General features: G+C 52.0%; 7 protein-coding genes across 7 annotated transcripts; 4 read left to right on the forward strand and 3 right to left on the reverse strand.

Annotated features, from left to right (window-relative positions):
- Window positions 1–3,504: 3,504 nt before the first annotated feature.
- Window positions 3,505–4,171, forward strand: HOO65_050201 (Plasma membrane proteolipid 3; the record flags this gene model as incomplete). The annotated part of the gene is made up of 3 exons (XM_071003525.1): window positions 3,505–3,574; window positions 3,663–3,730; window positions 3,821–4,171. 3 exons carry the CDS (start codon window positions 3,505–3,507, stop codon window positions 4,169–4,171), a joined length of 489 nt encoding a protein of 162 aa, XP_070858260.1.
- A 230-nt stretch (window positions 4,172–4,401) lies between these two features.
- On the reverse strand, window positions 4,402–6,120 carry HOO65_050202 (Argonaute-binding protein 1; the record flags this gene model as incomplete). Its single annotated transcript, XM_071003307.1, has 4 exons — window positions 4,402–5,524; window positions 5,578–5,595; window positions 5,653–5,719; window positions 5,784–6,120. 4 exons carry the CDS (start codon window positions 6,118–6,120, stop codon window positions 4,402–4,404), a joined length of 1,545 nt encoding a protein of 514 aa, XP_070858261.1.
- A 1,815-nt stretch (window positions 6,121–7,935) lies between these two features.
- On the forward strand, window positions 7,936–9,635 carry HOO65_050203 (Inositol polyphosphate multikinase; the record flags this gene model as incomplete). The annotated part of the gene is made up of 2 exons (XM_071003311.1): window positions 7,936–8,006; window positions 8,093–9,635. The coding sequence occupies 2 exons, from the start codon at window positions 7,936–7,938 to the stop codon at window positions 9,633–9,635; spliced, it is 1,614 nt and encodes a 537-aa protein (XP_070858262.1).
- Window positions 9,636–10,023: 388 nt separating this feature from the next.
- On the reverse strand, window positions 10,024–11,587 carry HOO65_050204 (mRNA cleavage and polyadenylation factor clp1; the record flags this gene model as incomplete). The annotated part of the gene is made up of 3 exons (XM_071003340.1): window positions 10,024–10,643; window positions 10,696–11,485; window positions 11,552–11,587. The coding sequence occupies 3 exons, from the start codon at window positions 11,585–11,587 to the stop codon at window positions 10,024–10,026; spliced, it is 1,446 nt and encodes a 481-aa protein (XP_070858263.1).
- A 410-nt stretch (window positions 11,588–11,997) lies between these two features.
- HOO65_050205 (Pre-mRNA-splicing factor ATP-dependent RNA helicase prp22) lies at window positions 11,998–15,618 on the forward strand (the record flags this gene model as incomplete). Its single annotated transcript, XM_071000816.1, has 1 exon — window positions 11,998–15,618. One exon carries the CDS (start codon window positions 11,998–12,000, stop codon window positions 15,616–15,618), a length of 3,621 nt encoding a protein of 1,206 aa, XP_070858264.1.
- Window positions 15,619–15,965: 347 nt separating this feature from the next.
- On the reverse strand, window positions 15,966–18,212 carry HOO65_050206 (Pre-rRNA-processing protein ESF1; the record flags this gene model as incomplete). Its single annotated transcript, XM_071000817.1, has 1 exon — window positions 15,966–18,212. One exon carries the CDS (start codon window positions 18,210–18,212, stop codon window positions 15,966–15,968), a length of 2,247 nt encoding a protein of 748 aa, XP_070858265.1.
- A 2,743-nt stretch (window positions 18,213–20,955) lies between these two features.
- HOO65_050207 (G protein-coupled receptor GPR1) lies at window positions 20,956–22,947 on the forward strand (the record flags this gene model as incomplete). Its single annotated transcript, XM_071003263.1, has 2 exons — window positions 20,956–21,155; window positions 21,345–22,947. The coding sequence occupies 2 exons, from the start codon at window positions 20,956–20,958 to the stop codon at window positions 22,945–22,947; spliced, it is 1,803 nt and encodes a 600-aa protein (XP_070858266.1).
- Between the last annotated feature and the right edge of the window lie 235 nt (window positions 22,948–23,182).

Genomic DNA, 23,182 nt, shown 5'->3' on the forward strand with positions numbered 1-23,182 from the left:
GAGCGAGGCGCCGAGGACGAGAGCCGGGCTAATGTCCCAAGTTTAGAGCACAAAAAGCAGAGGCGCAAAGGAGCAACAAGAAAGCGGACCAGAAGCCTTCTTTTCTCTGTCAAATCTCACGAGAAACGCTAGATGCTGCACTATATATGCAGGTACAAATAGTAAATTACACAGCTCTTAAAACAAATAAAGCCTGAGCTAAACAAAATAAAGATAATGAGTTTTGACAAAACCGCAAAATAGAGCCCAATTTAGAGATGAGTAAATAATAAGAGAGAATGAAGGATAAAAGGAAAATAAAGCAAAGAAATAAAAAGGGTACTAGGCGCGGAGGCGGGACGACGCTAAGAGGGGACAATAAAGAGGATCAAGCGTCAAGATGATCTATTTTATTATTATTCTGGGCTTCTTTTGTTTTTACGGGCGTCTTAGCGCAAGAAGAGGGGAGGGGAGCAAGTAATAACGGAAGAGAGGCAAGGCGCTCGCCGTGTTGGTGTAGTAGCTTGACGAAGGGGATGGGGAGGGGGGGGGAGGGGAGGGGAGGGGCATCTTTATCTTCCCACATTTTGTTTATTATTATTCCTTTTTTTCTCTCTCGACTGCGGGATCTTTCGATCGCGAACTTCTGCCAGCAGAGGGAGAGACGAGCGGGTCCCAAAGACATTGATGTGATGTGGGAGAGATGAGATAAGATGATCGCCAGAAAAGACAGCTAGCGACAAGACATCGTCAAGGCACAGACTCGAAGACAAAACAGCTACAGACACAAAGAGACGTGTGAAAGACAACAAACACGAGGAGTACAACTCAACGCCACCGCAATATCAGGTTGTATTATTCATGTCATTGTCATGTCACGTCAATAAACTCTCCCCCCTCCCCCTCCCCCCAAGTGCAGCTTATATCGTTGCACCGTAGTATCAGTGCAACATCACGCTGTATACTACTGGTATTATCCAAAAAAGAAGTCCAAGCACAAACAAAGGAGGAAACAAAAGAGAAAATGTGAGACACAAACAAGGGAGAGGGGCTGAGAAACAAGGGGAAAGGGAGAGGGAGAGGCTAAGAAACAAAGGTTCACAAACAAGCCGCTGGGTTGGGGGATGCTGCCCTTTTCTTTTCCCTTTTCCCTTTTTCTTCTCTCTGCCCTCCCTGCTCCTGAACTAAGAGACGCAGGAGACAAAAAGGAATAGGAACAGGAACAGGAACAGGAATAGGACAGGAACAGGAACAGAAACAGAAAGCCTCAATCAATCTCAGGCTCTCTCACTTCACTCATTCACCTCTTCAGTCCGCCTCATTTTCTCAGCTCGAGAAAGTAAAAGTGTGATTGGCAATGGAAGGAGCTTCGATGCGCTGAAGATCACTTCAGGCGTTTGCGGGCGATGGAAAGATGGACAGCACTAAAAAAGATCACAGCAGCTTGGAGCAGCCGTCAACAGGGCTGTTCCCGGAACACAGGCCAGGACAGGACATCCCAGGTAAGAGAGGAAGGCAAGATTAAGCAGCCAGGTAGATGCGAATGGGGGAAAGAAAAAATTAGAAATTCTTTGGCGCCTTTCGTGCTATCTCTCACCATCTATCTTTGTGGTTTATCTCCAGGCTCGCCCTGAACCTGTCGTTGTTGTCTACGCGGCCACGACGTTGGAGCTGTAGGGAGAACAAGGCTCCACCAGCGGATCTTTCCAGCGTCTCACAATGACAAACTGTGCAACAAGCCTGAGAGACCCTAGGGGAACGCTATTAGGGTTAGAATACTGTATTGACCCTGACATTGGCCTTCAACCCAACACACTCAGCACAGGACTTCCTGGTTGCTGTGGACTGATTCATGTGAGCATGACGGGGTCGAATTTTCTGATTTCTGACGGCGATAGTGATGGGGTTGGCTCGATGGCATGGTAACCAGCGTGCCTTGTCTGAGAATATAAGACGGGTGTCTTCTCTTCATCACACTCTCTAGCTCCATCTGTTCTACATCGCTACGTTCCCAGAGTCATCTTTTCTTTTACCAGATAGTTTGTCTTCTACCCTCCATCTTTTGCTCGAATTATAGCCTATCTGTTCTCGACATGGACGTATCCCCTTCGCCTCGTCAACTCCTAACCCGCTACCCTGGAACTGCCCTTTCTCATTATCGATATGATCCCGCACAATATTGTTTAGAATTTTCGGCTAAATTGTTGAGATCTATTGTGGTGGCATCCAGTATCATTTGTATGATACTCTTTGTCTCTCTGGCTTTCAGCGTCATGTTCCTGTTTGTCATGTTGGTGGGATATCTTTTTACTCTTATGCAACTCCTAGTATTCTTCGTTTTCGTTTTCGTCTTTGAATTTTAACCCGGACATCATTGAATCTCAGGACGCATGCACATCTGCTCTGTATACTGCTTTGGTCATCGTGGGAGTATGTATTAGGCTTTTTCTACTAGGGCATGGCTTTGCGATCTGCGCGCTTCTGCTTGCTGGGACGCGAACTGCTCGATGTTGCCACATGGAAATACCACTCACGGGGTTCTCGTCGCCTTTGGTGGTGGAAGCCAAACTCGTGTTTTGATTCCCAAAGAATGAGCTGTGGACAGCGTATTGAAGCTGTTGTCTCTTATCTTTGTGTGCTTGTGCGTGCGTGTATTCCTTGATTAGGCGTCTTGGTCGTGGAAAGTGGATCCCCTATGAAGTCATATTTACAAGCAAGTGCAGTGCAGTGCAGCAAAAAGCAAGTAGTCGGTGCAGAGAAGCAGAGCAATAAGAATGGCCAGGACCACCGCGTTTAATCCTCTTACAGCACAACAACAACAACAACTCTTTTCTTCTTTTTTATTTCCTCATATTTTCCAGCTTTATCTCTTCTTCGTCCGAGCATGTGCTTGATTGCTTCAGGCAGCAGAGTTGCTGGGAAGCTTAGACTTGGGATCAAATTAGCGCACTAACAGTTTCCCACAGATCCCCCACCAAAACCTGTTAAGGCACAATCAATGCCCCCCATCTCACCTTCCCGTTACGGCTAGAAAAACAGGCCACTAAAATCCTCTGGAGGCCCCTCCCAATCCCTCAACATTTTCTTGCTGCGAAGCACCCGTCCATTTTGCTTGTGATTCCTTTTCAATGACGACAACGACGACGTTGACGACGGTCTTCTCCGGGCGCCTTAATCTTTCCTTCTCTCATAGCTTGTAACCCTCAGATTTTGCTACATTCGTATTTTTTACCCAGCTCAAAGCCCGGCTTACCCCTTGCCTTGTCCCTCTTTCTTTCTCTTGTCTTCGTGATTGTGGCTGTGAGGTGAGCCTTTCTTTGCCCAAGCTTTAATCCGCCTTGCGGCTCAGCTTTTTCCTCCTTTGTTTCTTTTTTTCATTCAACTGCATCGCTCATCTCCTCCCCCTGCTGCTCCCCGACAACAGAACCAAGGCTTTCGCCAACAGAGTTAACCTACCAAACCTTGCTCCCCTCGCCGATCCCACATTTCCTGTCTTTCATCTCCGACGTCAGCGACCTCGTCATCATGTGCTGCTCGCCGTGCTCCAACGACTTGTTTCTTGGTCTCTTGGCCATACTTTTCCCACCCATAGCCGGTATGTGGATCCTGCCCTGCCCTTCCTTGTCGTCGCTGTGGCATCAGTCACCGGAATATCCACATGTGCTAACAACTTCCTCTCATAGTCTGGGTCAAGCGCGGAATCTGCTCGGCCGATTCCGTGATTAACATCCTCCTCTGCGTGCTTGGATTCGTAAGTCTCCTCGCCGCCCGGTCCCCTGCTCTTCTTTGCTCCTCATCCCAACCAACGACAAGTAGCTCTCTCAGCTAACTCTCTTTCCAGATCCCCGGGCTCCTCCACGCCTGGTACATCATCGCAAAATACCCCGATCCGACCTACGAATACGAGTCCCTCAGCCACGATAACGATGGCCGCGTGACATATGTGATTGTGCGTAATGGCCAGCGTGCACAGAACCCCACACATGCCCACACACATCCTCATGCCGCCCCCCAGAGACATGCGCCCATGCACTACGGCGCAACCATGCATGCTGCACCTGCTGGCAGCCAGAGCCAAGCTCAGGGCTACAGTGCCGCGGGCCCGTCGAATGGGGGCGAGGGCGCCAGCGATGTGTCGGTCCCGCCAAGCTATGCGGAGGTGGTTGCTGGGGATCACAAAATCCAGCATTAAGATTGCGGAACATCGCAGGTGATGGGACTGGAGAAACGGACCTGCTATTACCAACGGTTTATTTTTTTCTTTTTTTTTCTTCTTCTATTTTTCCTGTTGTGGCTGTTGTAGCGGACCGCGCTTTTTTTATTGATCAATCATACTTCTATTGGCTAGCGTAGATAATGTGCTGCTACGTACAAGTGGTGAGTAGATATTGTATGCTTTGCATCTCCCGCCATGTTCCAACGTCACTTGCACTCCTCATAGTCGCCTTTCTCCTGTTCCCCTGTGTCTAGCGCAGATGGCGGGGGCTTTGTGGCTGGCTCATGCGATCGATACGAGCGCATCAGGTTCTGGGGAAGAAAGACATAGAACTCGGGATGCACACCGAAAACACTCTTGATAAATTTGACGCCGTTGTTGAGCTCTGCCACTATGGCGCGCACTTTCATGCCTTTCCTCAAAAAGTTGGTAATGCGGGTGTCAAGCAGCATAACCTCGTGGCCGGATGGCACGGCGAGAGACCGCTTGTATTCTCCGGGGTCCATATCGGACTCAATCACGCAGTGCTTGAAGGTGATGCGGTCAAGGGATGGGTATGTGACGGTTTGGCCATTTTCAAAGACCTGGAAACGAGACGTTGGTCCGGGCTCAATAGACTGGACCTGCAGGCTGTACATAGGGCGCCTGACAATTTCAAGTTTGGAAAAATCAAAATCTACATTCTTACCGAGCATCTCAAGCCCAATCTTGAGGAAAGTCACTGGGTTGAAACCGGCGGGTAGGCGGAAGTTGGAGCGTATCTCAAGCTCCCTTGCTAGATTTGCGGGCGGGGACAGAGGCATGGCCGGCTCCTCCTCGATCTCGTTTTCGCTGATACTGTCAAGGAGCGAGTTCCATAGACCTGGGAAGTGGTTTCTGCAAGATATCGACATGGGCAGCTCTGTCTCTGCGCGCTTGCACAGCTGCATGGCGCCTTTAATATCATCTATATACTCGTTGCAAACATCGTGCATAAGTAGATAGCGAAGGAAGTTGGCGACTACTGAAATGCATTTGCTGATGCTCTGGGGATCTCGCGACGAGGCTATGATTGGGACGCTGTAGGAAATGAAGCCCGCAGCTACACCAGTGAAATCGACCACCCAGTTGGGGTCATCTGGGGACCACCAGCGCTGGCTGTGGCCATCAAGACTTGGCGCCAGAGAAGCAGGAGCACAGTCCGGAGAGCTCTGATTTACCCCGCTCCCTTGGAAGGCATTTTGGAAGGTGTCGAGGCCTCCGACTGCTAAGTAATCGCTGAAGTAGTTGAATAGCTCTCCAACCAGGCGACGGCGGCCCTTGAACCGGGTTATCGCTGCAGCTATACGCCTGCGCAAAGGTTAAAAAGGGCGGTGAATCAAAAGGGTAGGGTCAGGGCGTACTCAGGAAATGGCTTGTCACTGCGGGTTTGTTAGCAGCGCTGCTTGAAGATTTTGGGGGGCTGGGAGGTGACTGACGAGCTGTAAATATTCTCACGCTCCTCTTGGGCCTCATCAGGCCGCATGGGGGGATCAGCATAATATTCTAGAACCCGTATTAGCTTATAGCCTATTAGCGACTAGACACATGCCCTCCATGGGATGCCCACCCTCGAAGCCTGTGCCGCAGCTCTTTGCAAGACTAGTTGGGCCACGCTTGGGCGGGTTATTGGGGCGTGACTTTTTTGTCTTTTCAGGCTCAGTGGTGGTGTTTGTCTTTAGGCCGTCTTGGTTGGAGACAAGCTGTTCAGCAGACTCAGCTACAGTGTCCGAGACGACAGTGGTGGGTTGCATGCCCTTTTGGGTTCCGGATGGCTGGGCTTTATCTCCTGCCACAGAAACAGACTCAAGCTTGGTTTCAAAGGACGAAATGCCGGGCTCTTTAGCCGGGCGTGGATGATCTACCGCTGCTGGCACTTCATTCATTCTCGCAAGTAAGTTGGCCATGACAGTCGTAGTTGTCGTCGTCTTTGGGAGAGAAGAACAGCGAGGAGGACAAGACAGCTGGCCTGGATGCCTGGTCCCTTATCAAGTAGCATAGTGTCCTTGGGTGCCTGGAGTTTCCCAGGCTGTACAGACGGAAAAAGAGGGAGTGATGACTGGATTGTCTGTTTGACGCGGTAAGATGCAGATATCACAGCAAACGGCGTGCGTGGACGGCCGCTGGGATGTGTGTGTTTGCGTTTGGTTTTGTGCAAGTGCCCTTAGGGTTACTGGCTTTTCTGGGGGTTTTTTCATTCCTTACCTTTTTAGATAAAATTCCAGTCAACTACTAACCATGGCACAGCGAGATGAGCACGACAGTACAGATTTCTGGTGCACGCCATTTGCCAGCACTCGCACTTGCTTTCTATTTCCTTGTATCACCGGCATATCAAATGGAGAATAGCAGCTTCTTGTGCCACGTGATGGGCTTATTCTCTGGCTGACACTGCATGTGAAGGATGAACAAAGGCACTTGATGGGCCCGGGTTTCAGATAGACCATCGTCTATTTTTGAGAATTCCTGGTTATAGCAGCTGCGCAGAGCATAGCAGAGGCCTCAAGCTCATGCCGTCCGTTGCGGGCGGGCCGATCGAGATGGAGAGAGAAGCTTGGTCAGGTTTCGATGGCGTCATGGACAAGATGGCCCGCATAGAAGCTGTGCTTGTTGAGGTGCTTGCTTGCGCCCAAGCACAGAGAGGCAACTCACCCGGGCCTGCCTGTGATGGTGCTACATGCTGTGCATGCTGCTTTTGTTAGCCTTACGGACCGCTATCTGAATATTGGTATAAGATAATGACGCCTGACGCTAGTGCCATGTCACGATGAAGAGCTGAGCCACTTTTGTAACGGGCGAGGTGTTATAAAACCCAGGGTAGGTAGGACAAGTTGGTGTAGAACAACTAGCAGGGTGCGTGCTACTTAGCGTCGCTTTCTTGTATCATCTGATTTTTCTCTATCCAATCTACAGAAAGCAGCACAGGCAGTGGTAGTATAAAAGTCGGGCTGTTAGGGCTGACCAAAGAACAATACAATTGAAAGACGAATGTTGGTTGTTTCAGAGCTGATAACATCTGTGTCACAGAACACGTTCAGGAGAACCGGACTAGGAGGGTGCTGGAGAATTGCTGTGTTACAGCCTGTATTCCACTGGGTAGCGGGGCGGAATAGCCGCTGTAGATGCAGCAGGGCGCTGGGCTTGGGCTGACCGAGCTTCCCAAGTCCTGAAACACCCCCAACCTGCCTAAACTACTGTGTGGGCTGGAGGCCCATTATATGAAGTAGTTGCTTAGATCAACCAACACCACAAAAAATCGGTATTATGTTTAATTTAATTTAATTTAATTCTTTTTTTTTTCTTTTTTTTTTTTTTTTTCGTTTACTAGCAGATGGAATCTCACTGTCTTTTTTTCTCTATCTCGCACGCCATAGAAAAGACGAGGACGAGGAGATAGAAATATAACATCCTCTTATCACTCGCCCGCCCCCTTTGTTTCCATGTTTCTTTCTTTCTCCGGTTCTCCTCTCTCCTCTTCCTCTCTCGTCGCTTTCGTCTGGCACCACCTCACCCACGAACGAACGAACCCCTTGGGCTCACGGGCTTTTCTATGTTCCCCCCCCCCCCCCTCGGTTGGCCATTAAAAAATCTACACCACTAACTGTCGCATACTTTTCACTCATCAATTTCCTTTCCAACGCGTCGGCTACTGACTCGTCCTTGTCTCGCTGCGCTCTTTTTTTCAATTTTTTTTTCTCGGCCTGACTGCCTCATCACCAGCCATGCCCTCTGCGCCCTCCGTTGGCGCTCTAAAACACAGCGACCTCCAGGCTTATAATGCTGTAGCTGGCCAGTAAGTTACTCTGTGCATATGGCCCCTTTGACATGTGTTTGCATGTTTGCTGATTGGTGCATCTCGCTCTGCTTGCTCATTTGCAGCGATGGCACGATGTGCGACTCATCGGGCAAACTCTTTATAAAGCCCTGCACGGCTACCGAGATCCAGTTCTATGAGCAATTACAGGCTCCGGAATATGAAGACCTGCGGTACTTCACTCCGTGCTTCTTTGGCACCCTCAGCTTAGACAGCAAGGCATCAGAAGCAGTCAAGCAGTTTGCTGATTCCGGAGTGTTGAACAAAGAGGCTACTGCAGCCCTGGCCTTGGCGCAAGCAGCTGATTCTGAAGGGTCACAGACAGAGGAAAAGACAGAGGGCAAGGCGGGAATCCGGGCGGCAGCAGAGACAGAGCCTGGGGACAACGTGGCGGAGTTGGGGGCAGGGTTGGAGTCAGAGGAAACCAATGCTGCCCAGCCCCAAAGCAGCTTGTCGTCATCGTTCGTCCATCAAGATCTAGAGCCTGTGGCTACCGTCAAGGGCCACTGCAGTTCCGAGCTCCCACCTCAGTCCCCAGCACACGCCCGGTCTCAGTCACAGCCGTCTCCCCCTGAAATACTATCTGGCACTAGCTCTAAATCGGACTCTGCCTCCGTCTCTCAAAAATGGGTTCCTAATGGTGGCAAGCGCATCAAAACCGACACTGCTCTGGTGCTGGAAAACGCTTCATACGGTTTCCACCATCCCAACATTCTCGATTGCAAGCTCGGAACACGTCTTTGGGCTGACGATGCGCCGTTGGAGAAAAGGAGGCGCTTCGAGAAAATAGCCGCTACCACTACCCACCAGAACTTTGGCTTTCGAATCGCTGGCATGCGCGCCTGGCATGGCAGCACTGACCCTGCGGATCTGGATTCCGATGGGTATATGGTATACGACCGCAATTATGGCCGTGACCACGTGACCGACGACACTCTGGCCGCTACCATTCGCCGTTTCGTGTTCAACCCCTCCGCTGGCATCACGCACGAGTTGGCCCGGGCTATATGTGCCGTGTTTGCACATGAGCTGGAGATGGTGTATGAAGAACTGAATAAGCATTGCTTCCGCATATATTCGGGCAGCCTGTTGTTCATTTTCGAGGGTGACGGAAAGGAGTTGGAGCGTAGGATTGAAGCCCACAATAATGCTGTTGACAGGTATGACCAACACATGGACAATGGGAATCAGGATCTCATCCAAGCGCTAGAGCGACAGAAGAGCACTGCCGCAGCGCTGCTTAATGGGGACCTTGGATCTATGGCCACGCTGCAGGTTGGAAGAATCGGCGACAGCGACAGCAATGAAGACAACAGCGGTGAAGAAGACGGCGACTCTGACGGCTCTGACGACGATGGGCAGGCCGATAGGACGCATAGTTTGCGGCTTATCGATTTTGCACATGCATCTTTCGTATCGTCTGATCAAGGCCCAGACCAGGGTCTACTGCTAGGCGTTGAGAGCTTGATCAAGCTTTTCCGGGACATGGCTCAAGAAACAGCCGAAACTGAAGACGAAAACGGAAACAAAGGTAGAGACAAGGACAGAGATGATGCGAAGTCTGCAGACGAGCACGCACCTCAGAAGAAGAGGGCGAGGACGGAATAAAAGCTTTTAAATTTGTCCGTGTGCATGGGATCCCCTTTGCCTTGCTAGGTTTTTGCCTTACTAGGTCGGCGTTAGCGGTGCGGTAGCGATCAGTTTTATCTTATGTTGAGGGGTATGCATTATAGACAAGTTCTCATCTGTTAGCCTTTTGCTAACTGTTTATTTTATAAACCAAAAAATTGATCTCAGTGGCTTGTGTATGTATGTATGTATATGTATATATGCCAATTACATAAGTGTGCATTATAGTTCCGCTATTACGTCGTGTGTATGTGGTCTGTGACACAGAGTCTCGCTGTTTACCACCACTGCCGCAGCAGCCGATGGCGAGCAACAAAAGCACGTAATACACCCCCTCCCCATATTGCAGCCTCTTCTTGTCCCTTCTTCAACCCAGCAAATTGACATTGGGCTCTGGCCACTTTCCCCAGATCATCGGGTGGTCCCCAAGCTGGCCTGCAACCGGCGCTAAAATCTTGGCCTTGCCCCGATCACTATCGACTTGCGCGACATATACAAAGCCCTTCACTGTAGACACGCGGATGGCCTCGGGCAAGTCCCGGGAGCTGGCGTTCATTATGGTCAGCGTCCACTGCTCGAGTGCCGTAGTCAGCTGGGTTGGCACTAGGGGGGAGTGGCCGGTGGTGACGTAGGTGTCTAGAAGCCTTTGGTTAGAATGTGTCCGGTCAAAGCAGTCGTCAAAGCTTTGGGGCTTGGGGCTTGGTGCCTGAGGCTTACGTTCAGGAATTTGGAAGAGCGTTAGTCCGCTCACGTCGACTTGCTGCGTGAACGGGCTTAACGTCTGGTTGCTATCACCAAAGAAATAGTGCTTGATGGCAGCTTGGTGGCTCTGCGATACCCACGATTCATTCCGTTCTGCGACTCCACTAGACTTGTCGAGAAGGATAGTTGTGATGCTGTCACCAAGGCTGCTGGTGGTGTTTTTAAAGCGCTTAGACAACTCTGAGTAGAGTCTTTGCGAGCTGTCAAGAACGACGATTATATTTACTGAACAGGAGTTAGCGTAGAGCAGGGACAATAGGGGGTTATGGCTCAGTACCTGAAAACTCTTCAGCAATATGTGCTAGGCAATCGATGCCCGCCCGGTCCTGTCCATTGACACCCGGGGTGTCTATCAGGAGGCCTGCACCGCGTACGTCGGAGTCTTCACTTAGCCTAGTTGTCACCATGCCAGCCATATTACTAACAAGGCTGCGATAGGTGGCAGGGTCTTGGTCGGGCTGGCTATGCCCATAATAGAAAACCGCCGGAACTTTTACGGGCACGACGCTAGAGCCACTGCTTGGGCTGCTCCCCCAGCCGTCGGGAGACTCGATGTCCATGACACCCGCAAACACACTGCAGCTGAGTGTACCAGGCACCGAAAGCATACTATCCTTGGGGTCCAGGTTGACGACAAGCGGCTGCTCCTCGCAGCGTGTGGCATATGCGGTTAGTGTGCGCACTAGCGTAGTTTTGCCCGAGTTCGGCGGGCCGACAATCATTATGCGAGGACCCTTCGCGCCTTCACGGCGTGCATTGGCCCTCAGCGACGTCAGCTTGTAGTGTAGATTCATGTAGGCGTTCATGGGGGTATCTACAGCGGCTGCATATTCCTCAACAAATTCGTCCAGGCAGACGCCGTCAATCTCCAGCTCGCAGCCAGTCCACGTGAATATCTTAGACTTGAGCCCAGTGAAGCGGTACGGCTGCTTCTGGGCCAACTCGGTGCCATCTTTCTCGGCTGTGCCATTGACAAGCTTCACAGTGACTTGAGAGGTGAAGCCAATCTCGAAGCGCCACTCCCAGAAGGGAGAGAGCTTGATTATTCTATTGGTGGTGACAGGCGTCTAGACGGCGAGTCAGAATTTAACGGAAAGGGCGAGGGGAACGGGGAGGACACCTAAGATACCTACATCATCGGGGATATGGCCAAGGCCTGGTATGGACATTATTATATAGGCTTGTTGTATCTTGTATATTTCTTCAAGACTAGTTGGGAGTGAAGCTTCAGATGTGTGGAGAGCCAAAATAACCTGTGTGAAGAAATTGCAACTGGCTTTAAAATATAAGACCGAGTTCCGTCTGATGTTCCCCTAATCGAAAGGATACCAGCGAGGTGTTGATGGTTGGTTTGTGGTTGCGGATGATGACTAAGCAGCCGTTTTTGGTGGTTACCAACTTACTTCCCTGTTGCTCTTTTCCTCTTTTCTCCTTCGCGACACTACTCTCAGCCTTCTCAATTTTTCTCAGCCTTGCGTGCGCATCTCGCAAATTCAGCGACAGCCACGAGTCGCCAGTCTCTCTTCTGCCCACAACCACCACCCAAGGCCCCAATACTGTTCTAGCTCACATCTACACAATGGATGACTTATTGCAGCTAGAGCTGCTTTCGCTGGTCTCCAAAGTTCAGTCAGAACTCAACAACCATGTTGGAGTCAACGACAAGACTCTGGCCGAGTTCATTATTGCGCAGCGAGTTGAAAGCAAAGACTTCAAGGTCTTTAAGGACAAAATCGCCTCCATGGGCGCTGATTTCCCGCCCAGCTTGATCGAGAGTATTGACCGACTAGTGCTCTCGATGCATCCCAAGCTCAAGAACTCGGTGAAAACAGAGTCCTACTCCAATGCGCCTGTCAAAGCCGAACGGACCACAGAAGAAAAAGCCAACGTCTTTCGTGGCCTTGCTCTACCCGATGCCCCAGAGCCAGCGAAAAACGATCCCATCGACGATACATTTGCTATGCTTGAGAGCTTAGGCTCCAAGTCCAAGGCTTCTCACACAGCAGACTCTTCTAGCAAAGCGCGGAAACGCTCCCGAAGCCCGGATCACGACTACGAACACAGCCGAAAGCACGACCGTACAAGAGATGGAAGCAGGGATCACGGCGACAATTCAAGGCGACAACACAGAGACCGCGACCGGCCACGGTCTCGGTCCACACACCGGGACGACTACGATCAGAATCGCAAGAGCAAACGCAGACATTACCGATCTAGGTCGCGATCAGGGTCGCGCGACAGAGACCAACGGCAGGATCTGGACGAAACACCCATTGTCGGCAAGGTCTATGACGGCCAGGTCACGGGCATTAAGGATTTTGGCGTTTTCGTCAACCTGCGTGGCGTTCGCGGCAAGATTGATGGCATGGTGCACATCTCGCAGTTAGTCAGTGGCCAGCGTGTAAATCACCCCTCTGACATGGTTGAAATCGGCCAGCAAGTCAAGGTCAAGGTAGTCAGCTATGAGCCACCCCGCCGACTTGGACTATCGCTGAAAGACGTGGACCAATACACTGGCGATGATATGAATCCGTCAGTGGCCCTTGGCTCTGGTGCCAACATGGCGCCTCTTGGCGGCATGCGAGGCCGCGCAGGCATGCCCACAGCAAATGCCGGTGGTCCCCCAATGCCTGCAGCCGCTAATGGCCAGGGACCCCGCCATAAGAAGCGCATGACGTCACCCGAGCGGTGGGAAATCCGACAGCTTATTGCATCAGGCGTGGCCAAGGCATCCGATTTTCCCGACTTGGAGGAGGAGTACAATTCGACACTGCGTGGTGAGGGTGACATGGCACTAGAGGAGGATGTGGACATCGAAGTTCGCGAAGAGGAGCCTCCGTTCCTGGCTGGCCAGACTAAACAGTCGCTCGAGCTATCACCCATCCGCGTTGTCAAGGCGCCTGATGGCTCCATGAACAGAGCCGCCGTAACCGGCTCGTCTCTAGTGCGCGACCGCAAGGAAATCCGGCAGCAGGAAGCCGAAGCCGCCAACCAAGCGGAAAAGTCGCGAACAGACCTGACAGCACAATGGAACGACCCGATGGCAGATCCTAACAAACGCCAGTTTGCCAGCGAACTCAAGGCCGTGGCTGCACAAGTGGCCAAACCCGACATGGTGCCAGAGTGGCGAAAGGTCGTGCAGCCCAAGAATGAGACTCTAGGCAAGCGCACGAATATGAGCATCAAACAGCAAAGAGAGACATTGCCAGTATTCCATTTCCGGTCACAGCTCATCACGGCCATCAAGGAGAACCAGATCTTAATTGTCGTTGGTGAAACTGGCTCGGGAAAGACCACCCAGTTAACACAGTACCTTGCTGAGGCTGGATTTGCAGACGCTGGAATCGTGGGATGTACGCAGCCTCGTCGTGTGGCCGCCATGTCAGTTGCAAAACGTGTAGCCGAGGAGGTAGGCTGCCGCCTGGGCGAAGAGGTCGGATACACGATCCGTTTCGAAGACTGCACGGGCCCATCCACCCGCATCAAGTACATGACAGATGGTATGCTCCAGCGAGAGATCCTCATTGATCCTGAGCTGAAGCGCTACTCAGTGATTATGCTGGACGAAGCCCATGAACGGACAATTGCTACTGATGTGCTGTTTGCATTGCTGAAAAAGGCTGTCAAGAAACGGCCTGACCTCAAGATTATTGTGACCTCGGCTACGCTAGATGCCGACAAGTTCTCGTCGTACTTTAACGAGTGTCCTATCTTTACCATTCCCGGCCGCACGTTTCCTGTCGAGGTGTTGTACTCTCGCGAGCCGGAAAGCGACTACATGGAGGCTGCTCTTCTCACTGTTATGCAGATCCATCTCTCAGAGCCCAAAGGCGACATCTTGCTGTTCTTGACTGGTCAAGAGGAGATTGACACGGCCTGTGAGATCCTGTTTGAGCGCATGAAGGCTTTAGGCCCCGAAGTGCCTGAGCTCATTATTCTCCCTGTATATTCAGCACTCCCCAGCGAAATGCAGAGCCGAATTTTCGAGCCGGCACCGCCTGGGAGTCGCAAGGTAGTCATTGCCACCAACATTGCCGAGACATCCATTACCATTGACGAGATTTTCTACGTCATCGACCCTGGTTTTGTCAAGCAAAACGCCTATGATCCCAAGCTAGGCATGGACTCTCTGGTGGTCACGCCCATTTCTCAGGCACAAGCCAATCAGCGTGCTGGTCGTGCTGGAAGAACAGGCCCTGGCAAATGTTTCCGCCTGTATACCGAGGCCGCCTATCAGACGGAAATGCTGCCAACGACCATTCCCGAAATCCAGCGCCAGAACTTGTCCAACACAATTCTTATGCTCAAAGCTATGGGCATCAACGACCTAATCCACTTCGATTTCATGGACCCGCCCCCTATCAATACGCTCCTGACTGCCCTCGACGAGCTCTATGCGCTTGCGGCCCTAGATGATGAGGGTCTTCTCACCCGACTTGGGAGAAAGATGGCTGATTTTCCTATGGAGCCCTCTCTAGCCAAAGTTCTCATTGCAGCTGTCGATAAGGGCTGCTCAGATGAGATCTTGAGCATCGTGGCCATGCTCAACCTGCCCAATGTCTTCTATCGACCCAAGGAAAAGCAGACTCAAGCCGATCAAAAGAAAGCCAAGTTCCATGATCCACACGGCGATCATCTAACGCTGCTCAATGTGTACAACAGCTGGAAGCGCAATGGCTACTCTGCGCCGTGGTGCTTTGAAAACTTTATTCAGGCGCGTAGCATGAAGCGGGCTAAGGACGTACGTGACCAGATCGCCAAGATCATGGAACGCTATCGCCACCCCATTGTGTCCTGTGGCCGTGAGACACAGAAGGTGCGCCAGGCCTTGTGTTCCGGCTTTTTCCGCAATGCCGCCCGAAAAGATCCACAGGAGGGCTACAAGACGCTGATGGAGAGCACGCCTGTGTACCTGCACCCGTCGTCAGCGCTCTTTGGCAAGCAAGCCGAATGGGTCATCTATCACACCCTTGTTCTCACTACTAAGGAGTACATGCATTGCACCACTGCCATCGAGCCCAAATGGCTAGTCGAAGCTGCGCCGACAGTGTTCCGCGTAGCTCCCACGGACCGGCTATCAAAACGCAAGCAGTCGGAGCGCATCCAGCCGCTATACAACAAGTTTGCCGGCGAGGACGACTGGCGTCTCAGTGCGCAGAAGCGCGGTGGCCGGTCGGGTGGTGGCGGTACCTGGGGCTAGTGTTGTATATTTGAAGCGGTGGGAAACGGGGAGCCGGAGTTCTGGGCTGGCGTTCTTTCTGTCTTGCCTTGTCTTTTTATCAAATGTTACATGTTATTGTCGTTCGTGTCCATATATGCGTTTACATTTACTGTTAAAAAATAACGAGCCTATGCGCCTTTATCCTGGTTAGAGAATGATTGATTGTGTTACATCCATTCGTATTATGTATATATCTACATGCTGAACCAAAAGAGAAGCCCCAACCCAAAACGCCATGTGAGCTGAGCTGGCAAGTTAGCAGCCAGCATCGCACAAAGTACACCAAGCAAAGTTTTCCTTCTTCCACCCTTGCCCCCCTCTCGCAGCTAGTTCTTCTTGGCCTTGCGCTTCACCGACTCAACGAGGCCCTTGATGTCGTCGGTATCCGCCCCCTCAGCGCTCTTCTTCTTCTTCCGTCTCTCGCCCTCCGCTGTATCGGCGTTCTTACGCTTTTTGCGGCCTTCCTCCAGAAGGGTCTTCATAGCAGCAGTGCCCGAGAACTTGGGGTTGGAAGGGTCGATGGCAAACTCGTGCTCCGTAAAGACAGCACCGAAACGTGTGTCGTCGACTGGCACTTTGTAGTCTGTCTGCAGGGCCTTTTCCTCATCATCGCCGGCCTTCTTGCCACGTTTAGCCTTGCGTCCCTTCTTGCCCTTAGCCTCGGCGCGCTCGGCCTTGCGGATATCCGCCATGTCGAAGTGGTCAAGGTGGTCTGCTCGGCCGGCACGTTCGGCCTCGTTCTCGGCCATCACGGCAGCCAGCTTCTTCTTCTCGGCAGCCAGTGCCGCCTCCTTTTGCTCGCGCTCAGCCCGTTTCTTCAGGCGCTCCTCCTTGCGTTGAGCCGTCTTGGATGCGGGGGCGCCACCATCGGGGCCTAGGGAAGAGGGATCTTCGGCTGTGAAGAATGGGTCGTCAAAGCCTAGATCAGCACCTTCGGTGTCACCAAAGACCATCTCAACATCAGAGCCCGCAGGATCCTCCGCCTCATCAGCGCCGTCGCCGCGCTTCGTCTTGCTTCTCGCACGCTTCTTTTCCTTCCGCTCGCGCTCCTTGCGCATATACTTTTCCAGCGTAGTCTCTTCCTCGTTAGGGTCCTTCTTCTTTGTCTCCTTTTCGGTCAGAGCCGACGTGAAGGTGATTTGCATGTCGCCGACAGGGCCGACGTCGCTCTTCTTGGATGTAGGCTCAGCGCTAAGGCCAAGCGCCTCACGCATCTTCCTCCGTGCCAGCTCCTTTTTGGAAAGCTTAGGCTCGTCTGAGGCTGCGGGTACAGCTGCATTACTGGCTTCTTCCTCGTCATCGGGCTCTGAATCGGAGCCTTCGCTGGCAAGGTAGGCGCGGAGATCGTTCTCCTCAATATCGTCACGGCTGCCGCTAAAAGCCTTCCGCATAGACTCTTTGCGCTGGGCCTCTTCGGGGTGCATATCCCACGTCAGCTTGACCTTGGAGCTCTGGAGGGCGTTGGTAACAAACTCAACAGGCTTGTAGCCCTTGGGCACTTTGGTGACTTCGTCACGAGGCTCGTCATCAAATGTCACATCGTCGGGGATGAAACGCAAGTCGAGGAAGTTGGATGACGACAGGTACTCGGTGCCGTCGGTCTGGTCATACAGAGCTTTGGCGGTTTCGGCATCAGAGCATTCCATCACGGCATAAAAGTAGCGCAGGCGGTCGAGCTGGTACCCGCGGAGAGCATCGCTATCAAAGTCCTGGTCTGTAGCCTCTTTGAGAAGCTCTTGTTTGATTCTTTCGTCTTCCATGTCGCTGTCTTCCTCCTCCTCCTCCTGCTCCTCCACCTCCTCCTTCTTGTTGTTAATGTCGTCAACCTTGGGCGCAGCCTTGAAAATATCCTTAGGGGGTCCTTCCAGCTCTTCCCGGGCCATACGCTCTTTGCCAAACTCGCTGGGGTACACTGACACACGGGTGACCTTGCCAGAGCTCTTTGCCGGCAAGAAGCTTGTGAACAGCGCCATCAGATCAGCCGCCTTGACGTAGTCCCAGTCCAGGTTGACGATTGCCACACGACGTGTAACTTCGCCCTCCTCAACCTCGGCCTGTTCATCAGCCAAACGCTGCATGGAGCCCTTGAGAGCAGCCTCATCTTCTTCGTTGATATCGTCATCCTCGGAATCCTCGTCCGACGAAGAGAAGCCACCATCTCGGGCAGGGTCGTACTTGGCAGTCAGAGCGCGGAGCTCACGTTGCACAATGCTGTCTTCTTCAACGGCGGACTCATCGTCAGTGCCATCGCCCTTTTCACTTGTCTCGTCGTCTTCATCCTTGTCCTCGTCTTCTTCTTCTTCTTCTTCTTCTTCTTCGTCGCTGTCCTTTTGGTACAAACGCTCGAGAGCCTTTTTCTTTTTATCAACAGAGACCTTGCGTCCATATCTGTCGACCTTGGCTGTTGTCATGAACTCATCGTCCTCCAGCATGCGCGAAAAGCGCTTGTCGAGCTTGGTTTTGGCATTCTTTTTGGATGGCAGGCGGAATCGTGGATCGGTCTCGAAGCTAGCAAATCGAGGGTCCTGGATGTGGGCGTCGCCGCCGGCTGTTTTTTGACTTTTCTTGCCCATGATGGCGATGGCGGATATGAGTTACCTGGGCCGGCTGTAAATAGCAATAAAATTAGGTGTATATTGACTAGTGGAAGTGTTGCGCTTGTAGCCCGAGTAGAGGAATTCGCTGCTCTTCAAATCAAACCAGGATCCAGACCAACTTTTTTTCTGCCATCTCAAAATTTGGCGGTGAGACAAGATGTTATCGATAAGCACAGATTCGAGAGATGAGATCGCCTGGATGACTTAGGGTTTCATCGTCGGTGCAACCCTAAAGCTCAACACACACAAGCTTTGCTCATATCCAACTGCATGCACTGCAAAGACAACAGACTTTACATCTCGGCAGTGCCAGCCGCAAGGCAGAAAAGAAAACAGAAAATCCAATGAAAATTAGCTATCAATGCATTGGAGGCAACAAGATGGCAATCGCGGGTAGCGACATCCTCTCTTTAGCCAACAGCCAGTGATGGTCACCACGGTCCGTCCAACCTCTGTCCCACAGCCTATTACCTAGCTAAACTGCCTACTTTACACAATATCGAATGCGACGTCGCCTGTTGGATTCATCTAGATCCAAATGCCCGAGTGTCTATAATTGGTGGTACGCGATTGGCGCTGACCTACAGGTTCGTCAGCTCGCATATTCTTTTCCGCCGCCGACCACGTTAAGTGCGAAAGATGACATTCGACTCACTTTACGCCTGGGCTCTGATTTCTGTGTTGGGCTGTCAATTACGCAGGAATTCCGGGGCCCTTGAAGAGACAGTCAGATCGTCGATGTATCCTGTCCGACATGGCCCTCGAGTGCGTGTGGTCATATGACCTGAACACATACTCGTCCAAGCCGACAGTTGGCCTGCGTGTCTTGTAGAGATACTGTATCGATCCATTCCCCGGAATACTCTCCAGCAACTGACTATTGCAGACGCTCGCTCGGAAGTTTTGGCACCCTACAGGCCCGACAGGCTCAGACCCTGGATTGCAAGAAGCCTACTATCTTGCCCGTGATTTCAAATCGCCCCCAAGACTGGTGGCGTGGCCAGCACTCCGATGATCCTATGGAGCATGGGATTATATGGGACCTATGGGTAACAGCGAGGCGGACGGAAGTGCAACTGTTTGTGACAAACAAAAGCAAACAAGTGGGAATAGGGAAATTAAGAGCCGTTTACCTCTCCCCCCTGGTATCGGCATGCTGTAGACTTGATGTATGTACAACATACGCCGTGTACATGTTGATGCTCGACTGATCTGCCTACTTTCTTTCAACCTCCTAGCCAGCACAGCGTCCCCTCTCTCGATAAACTCAAATACCACAAGTCAACACAACGCCAAAGAGACCCAGCGCACCGGCAGAATGTAGCTAGGTCAGGGGGCGAAGGAGAAGAAGAGGATAGGGCAGGGGGCTGGAGAAGAAAGGGGAGAGCAAGCCTGGACGGATGTAGTCAGGTCTAGCTCCGAAGGATTCTCCGCTGGGTTCCTGGCTAAACCTGATCAAGAAACAGAGCAAAAAAAAAAGCCTTGTTCCCTGACTCCTGTTCAAGAAACAAAAAAGCTGTTAATGGCTGTCCAAACCGGGGGGGACAGGCATTACTATATGGTAGGTGCATGGTGCAGGGGGAGGGAGGGCGGAGGTTAATCTCAGGGGAGAGAGCAAGAAGGGAAAGGGACAAAGCGAGGACGCAAGACAGCGACAAGAAAAAGAGAGAGGGAATAAGCACAGGATATACATGACGCGCAACTCTGTGTTAAGGTCGAAGCCGCATGCATCCTGCGTGCGGGCAGTTATGCAGCAAGCCGTGCTGGCTGTACCGGCTGGGTTTCACTCGTGAATTCAGCGCAGTCCAGCCCAGCCCAGCTTCGACAAACAAACAGCTGCCAAGTCTCTGCCCCTTGGTCGCTTGCGCCAATTGCCAAGGGATTCATTTTCCTTGAGTTGTACGTACGGGGACTTGCTGTCGTCGTTACTTGGCTGCTGCTCTTATACGACTTGCCTGGCTAACTTGGATCCCTTAGTTCCGTCCCAAAGTGTTTTTCTTGCCCTGTCCTTCCCTGCCCTGTCTTGTCTTTCCTTGGCTTACATGCTTGCCCACCACCCTATAATTGCATATACGCTTTAACATATACACACAGGGCTAACAAGTGCTATGGCAGGTCTCTCGTCCCTCGTCTAGCCCTGGTCCTCTCTCTCCTTCCCCTTGGCCTGTTCCCCTCGTACTTAGCAAACACTGCTAAATCAGGGAAGGCCCTGATCTGACTGGCTTTGTTGATCACCGTCCTGCCTCAATTTCCCCAAATTATGATTTTACCTGGGGCTTGCACAAAAAGCTGGGCATACATTTGTTTGAGGATGAATGAGAGTTAAAGTATATTTATTCGTGCTACCAAATGCATTTGAGCCCCAGCCAGACATACTAAAGGAAAGGCAGGCCTGCCTCTCTTGTCGTCCTGGATTTCTGTCACCCCTTGCGCTATCTCGCTGCTCCTCGAGTGTCTTCTTGTCTCGAGTCTTTCTCAAGTTGCTTGCCTATATTGCTTTTACAAAAGCTTGAGATCCCGTTGTGCCTCTCTTCATACTACCCCCTTCCGCTTTCTCCCTCCCTCCCTCCTCCCTCCCTTCTTCTTCTGTTTCTTGTTCTCTGTTCCCCTGCACTCTCCAAAATCACCATGTCCATTATCGCCTTATGATCAGTAGAAGTAGAGCCTCTGCACCAATTGTGCCGCCATTGCCGACTCTCACAGTCTTCTGACTCGCAAGATGAGCTCATTCGTGGCAGCCGTCAACGGATCGTCATTCATAGAAACCCCAAACGCTCTCAACGGCACACTTGCGCGTATCAGCAATGGCGAGACGCTGGGCCTTCACATCGTGTCTCTTGTTTTTTCTGCCATCAGCCTGTCGGTTAGCGCTACAGCCTTGTATCTTTTCCTGACGTCAAGGAGGAGCTTCAGACATGAGTAAGTTGCCCTAGAAGCATTGCTCTGTTCTTTCTGGTCTTTCGTCCGCCACTAACCGCCCTGCTTACACAGTCTTGTGTTGCTGCTCATAATCAGTGACTTCACCAAATCGCTGTGGCTATTCTTATTCCCACTGATAAGCCTGATATCGGGCCCTATAGCCTCAGCTTCCTTGCTCTGCCAGATTAGTGGCTTCTGCCTGTCCTTTGGGCTTGAGGCTTTTGACATTGCGGTGCTTCTCATCGCTGCGCATGCCTTTCTATCTATCCTGCACCCCGTAGCAACCGGTGGGTCGTCTAATGGGATCTACCCGTACCGCTTTTATGCCTATGCAATCTTCGTCTGCTTTCCCATGATATCGGCCTCCCTCGCCTTTCTTAACAAGCCGCTTGGCTATGTCAACACTGGTGAATACTGCTATATAGCTTCTCACCCCATATGGCCGAGCCTGTTCCTCAGTTGGATTCCCCGCCTTTTTACTTTTGTTACCATCGTCGTCCTCTATGTCTTTCTCTACAACCACGTCCGTGATGTTATGCAAAACTACGAAAAAACTAGCTACAGTCATAATCATGCCAAGCTCGCCCAGCTATCGCAAGTCTCTCGCTTGGATGTCTATCAGCTCGATGCCCTGCAGCCTCTCCCGCCAATTGCCTACCATGGCCTAATTCCACACTCTCGCAGTAGCTCGTTTGCTGACAGCAGCTATCCGCGCCATGACTCCAACGCTACGCTTGTATCGGACCTACAGTCGACAGAGACCTCGTCAACCCCGTTGCTCCCCCAATCCACGCCAAACACCACCCCAATGCGCTCCAGCCAGGCTATCCGTTGGAAGATGCCAGACTTTAGCGGTAGCATGGATAATGATAGCTCAACCTCGAAGAACACGTACCGAATGCGGCTGTACTCCGACCCCGAGCCTGTTGCACCTGAACTGCTCATTTCCAGTCCTAGTGATGAGGATCAAGAGGCTCCCCCAAAACCAAATCACAGCGGATTGCCAGGGACTGGACCGGTCCGACCCGGAATCTCGCCATTGCCCTCTGCAAACCCCTCGTTTGACGGGCCAACCCGCGGAAGTTCATTCACTAGTGCCATTACATCGGCTTTCCGTAATGCCCGTGGGTCCTGCAGCTCGTCGTCGACAGCGGCGACAGCAGCTGCAGCCGAAACCCCGTCCTTTACTCTCCGCAATGATCTCGAGATGGCACGGACTCGGTCGCGAGTTTTTCACCAGCTGCGTCTCATGTTCATTTACCCTATTGCCTACATTGGAATTTGGGTTTTCCCTTTTGCCTGCAGCATGATGCGGATACACTCGTATCACACGTCGTCTTCCATAGCTGAGACTGGCGTTGGATCCGAATCTGCGCCCTACGCCCTGGTCATTGCCAGCATGGTCAGCCTGTGCATTCAGGGCACCGTTGACTCCGGCATGTTGCTGGCGCGTGAGAAGCCGTGGCGCGAGAAGCTTCAGCGGGGAACGGACTGGTGGTGGGGGAGCAGATCCCGCAACGGCAGCCAGTATACGGTCGGCCGAACACGGGAGGAGATGTTGCTGGATAGCAAAGTTGCGCGACAAAGGCGTGTTTATGAAATAAATGAGCGGAAGGCGGCTGCAGCTGAGGCTATTGCGGCACAAAAGACACAGCCAGCTAAGGGAGAGCGCGGGGTGCGGAATTGGTGGGATGTGCATGACGAGGGTGACGATGACGAGCAAGAGGCTGCAGCCATGTCGTTTTTGGACATGGGTCATGGGGACATGGGCAAAGGAGGGGGGCTGAAGTAATGTGATGTTCAGTTGTTGGGGTGGAAGCCCCTTCTCCAAATGGGCTGGTCTTATCTTGTCGTGAGCTTTTTTCTCTTTCTTTTCTTTTCTTGCTTGGGTTTTCGCTCCTGGGATACATGTCTCTTCTTGGCCGGGGCGTTAGGTCTCTTTCAGGCATATTGCATCCTGGTTTGCTGGCTTGGGGTGGGATACGGGGATTTGGCTACTGGCGTTGGTTGTTTTGCTTTGAGGGAAG

The sequence above is a fragment of the Ceratocystis lukuohia genome (genome assembly GCF_044167205.1).
Source record: "Ceratocystis lukuohia strain C4212 chromosome Unknown Supercontig5_pilon, whole genome shotgun sequence".
NCBI lineage: Eukaryota > Fungi > Ascomycota > Sordariomycetes > Microascales > Ceratocystidaceae > Ceratocystis > Ceratocystis lukuohia.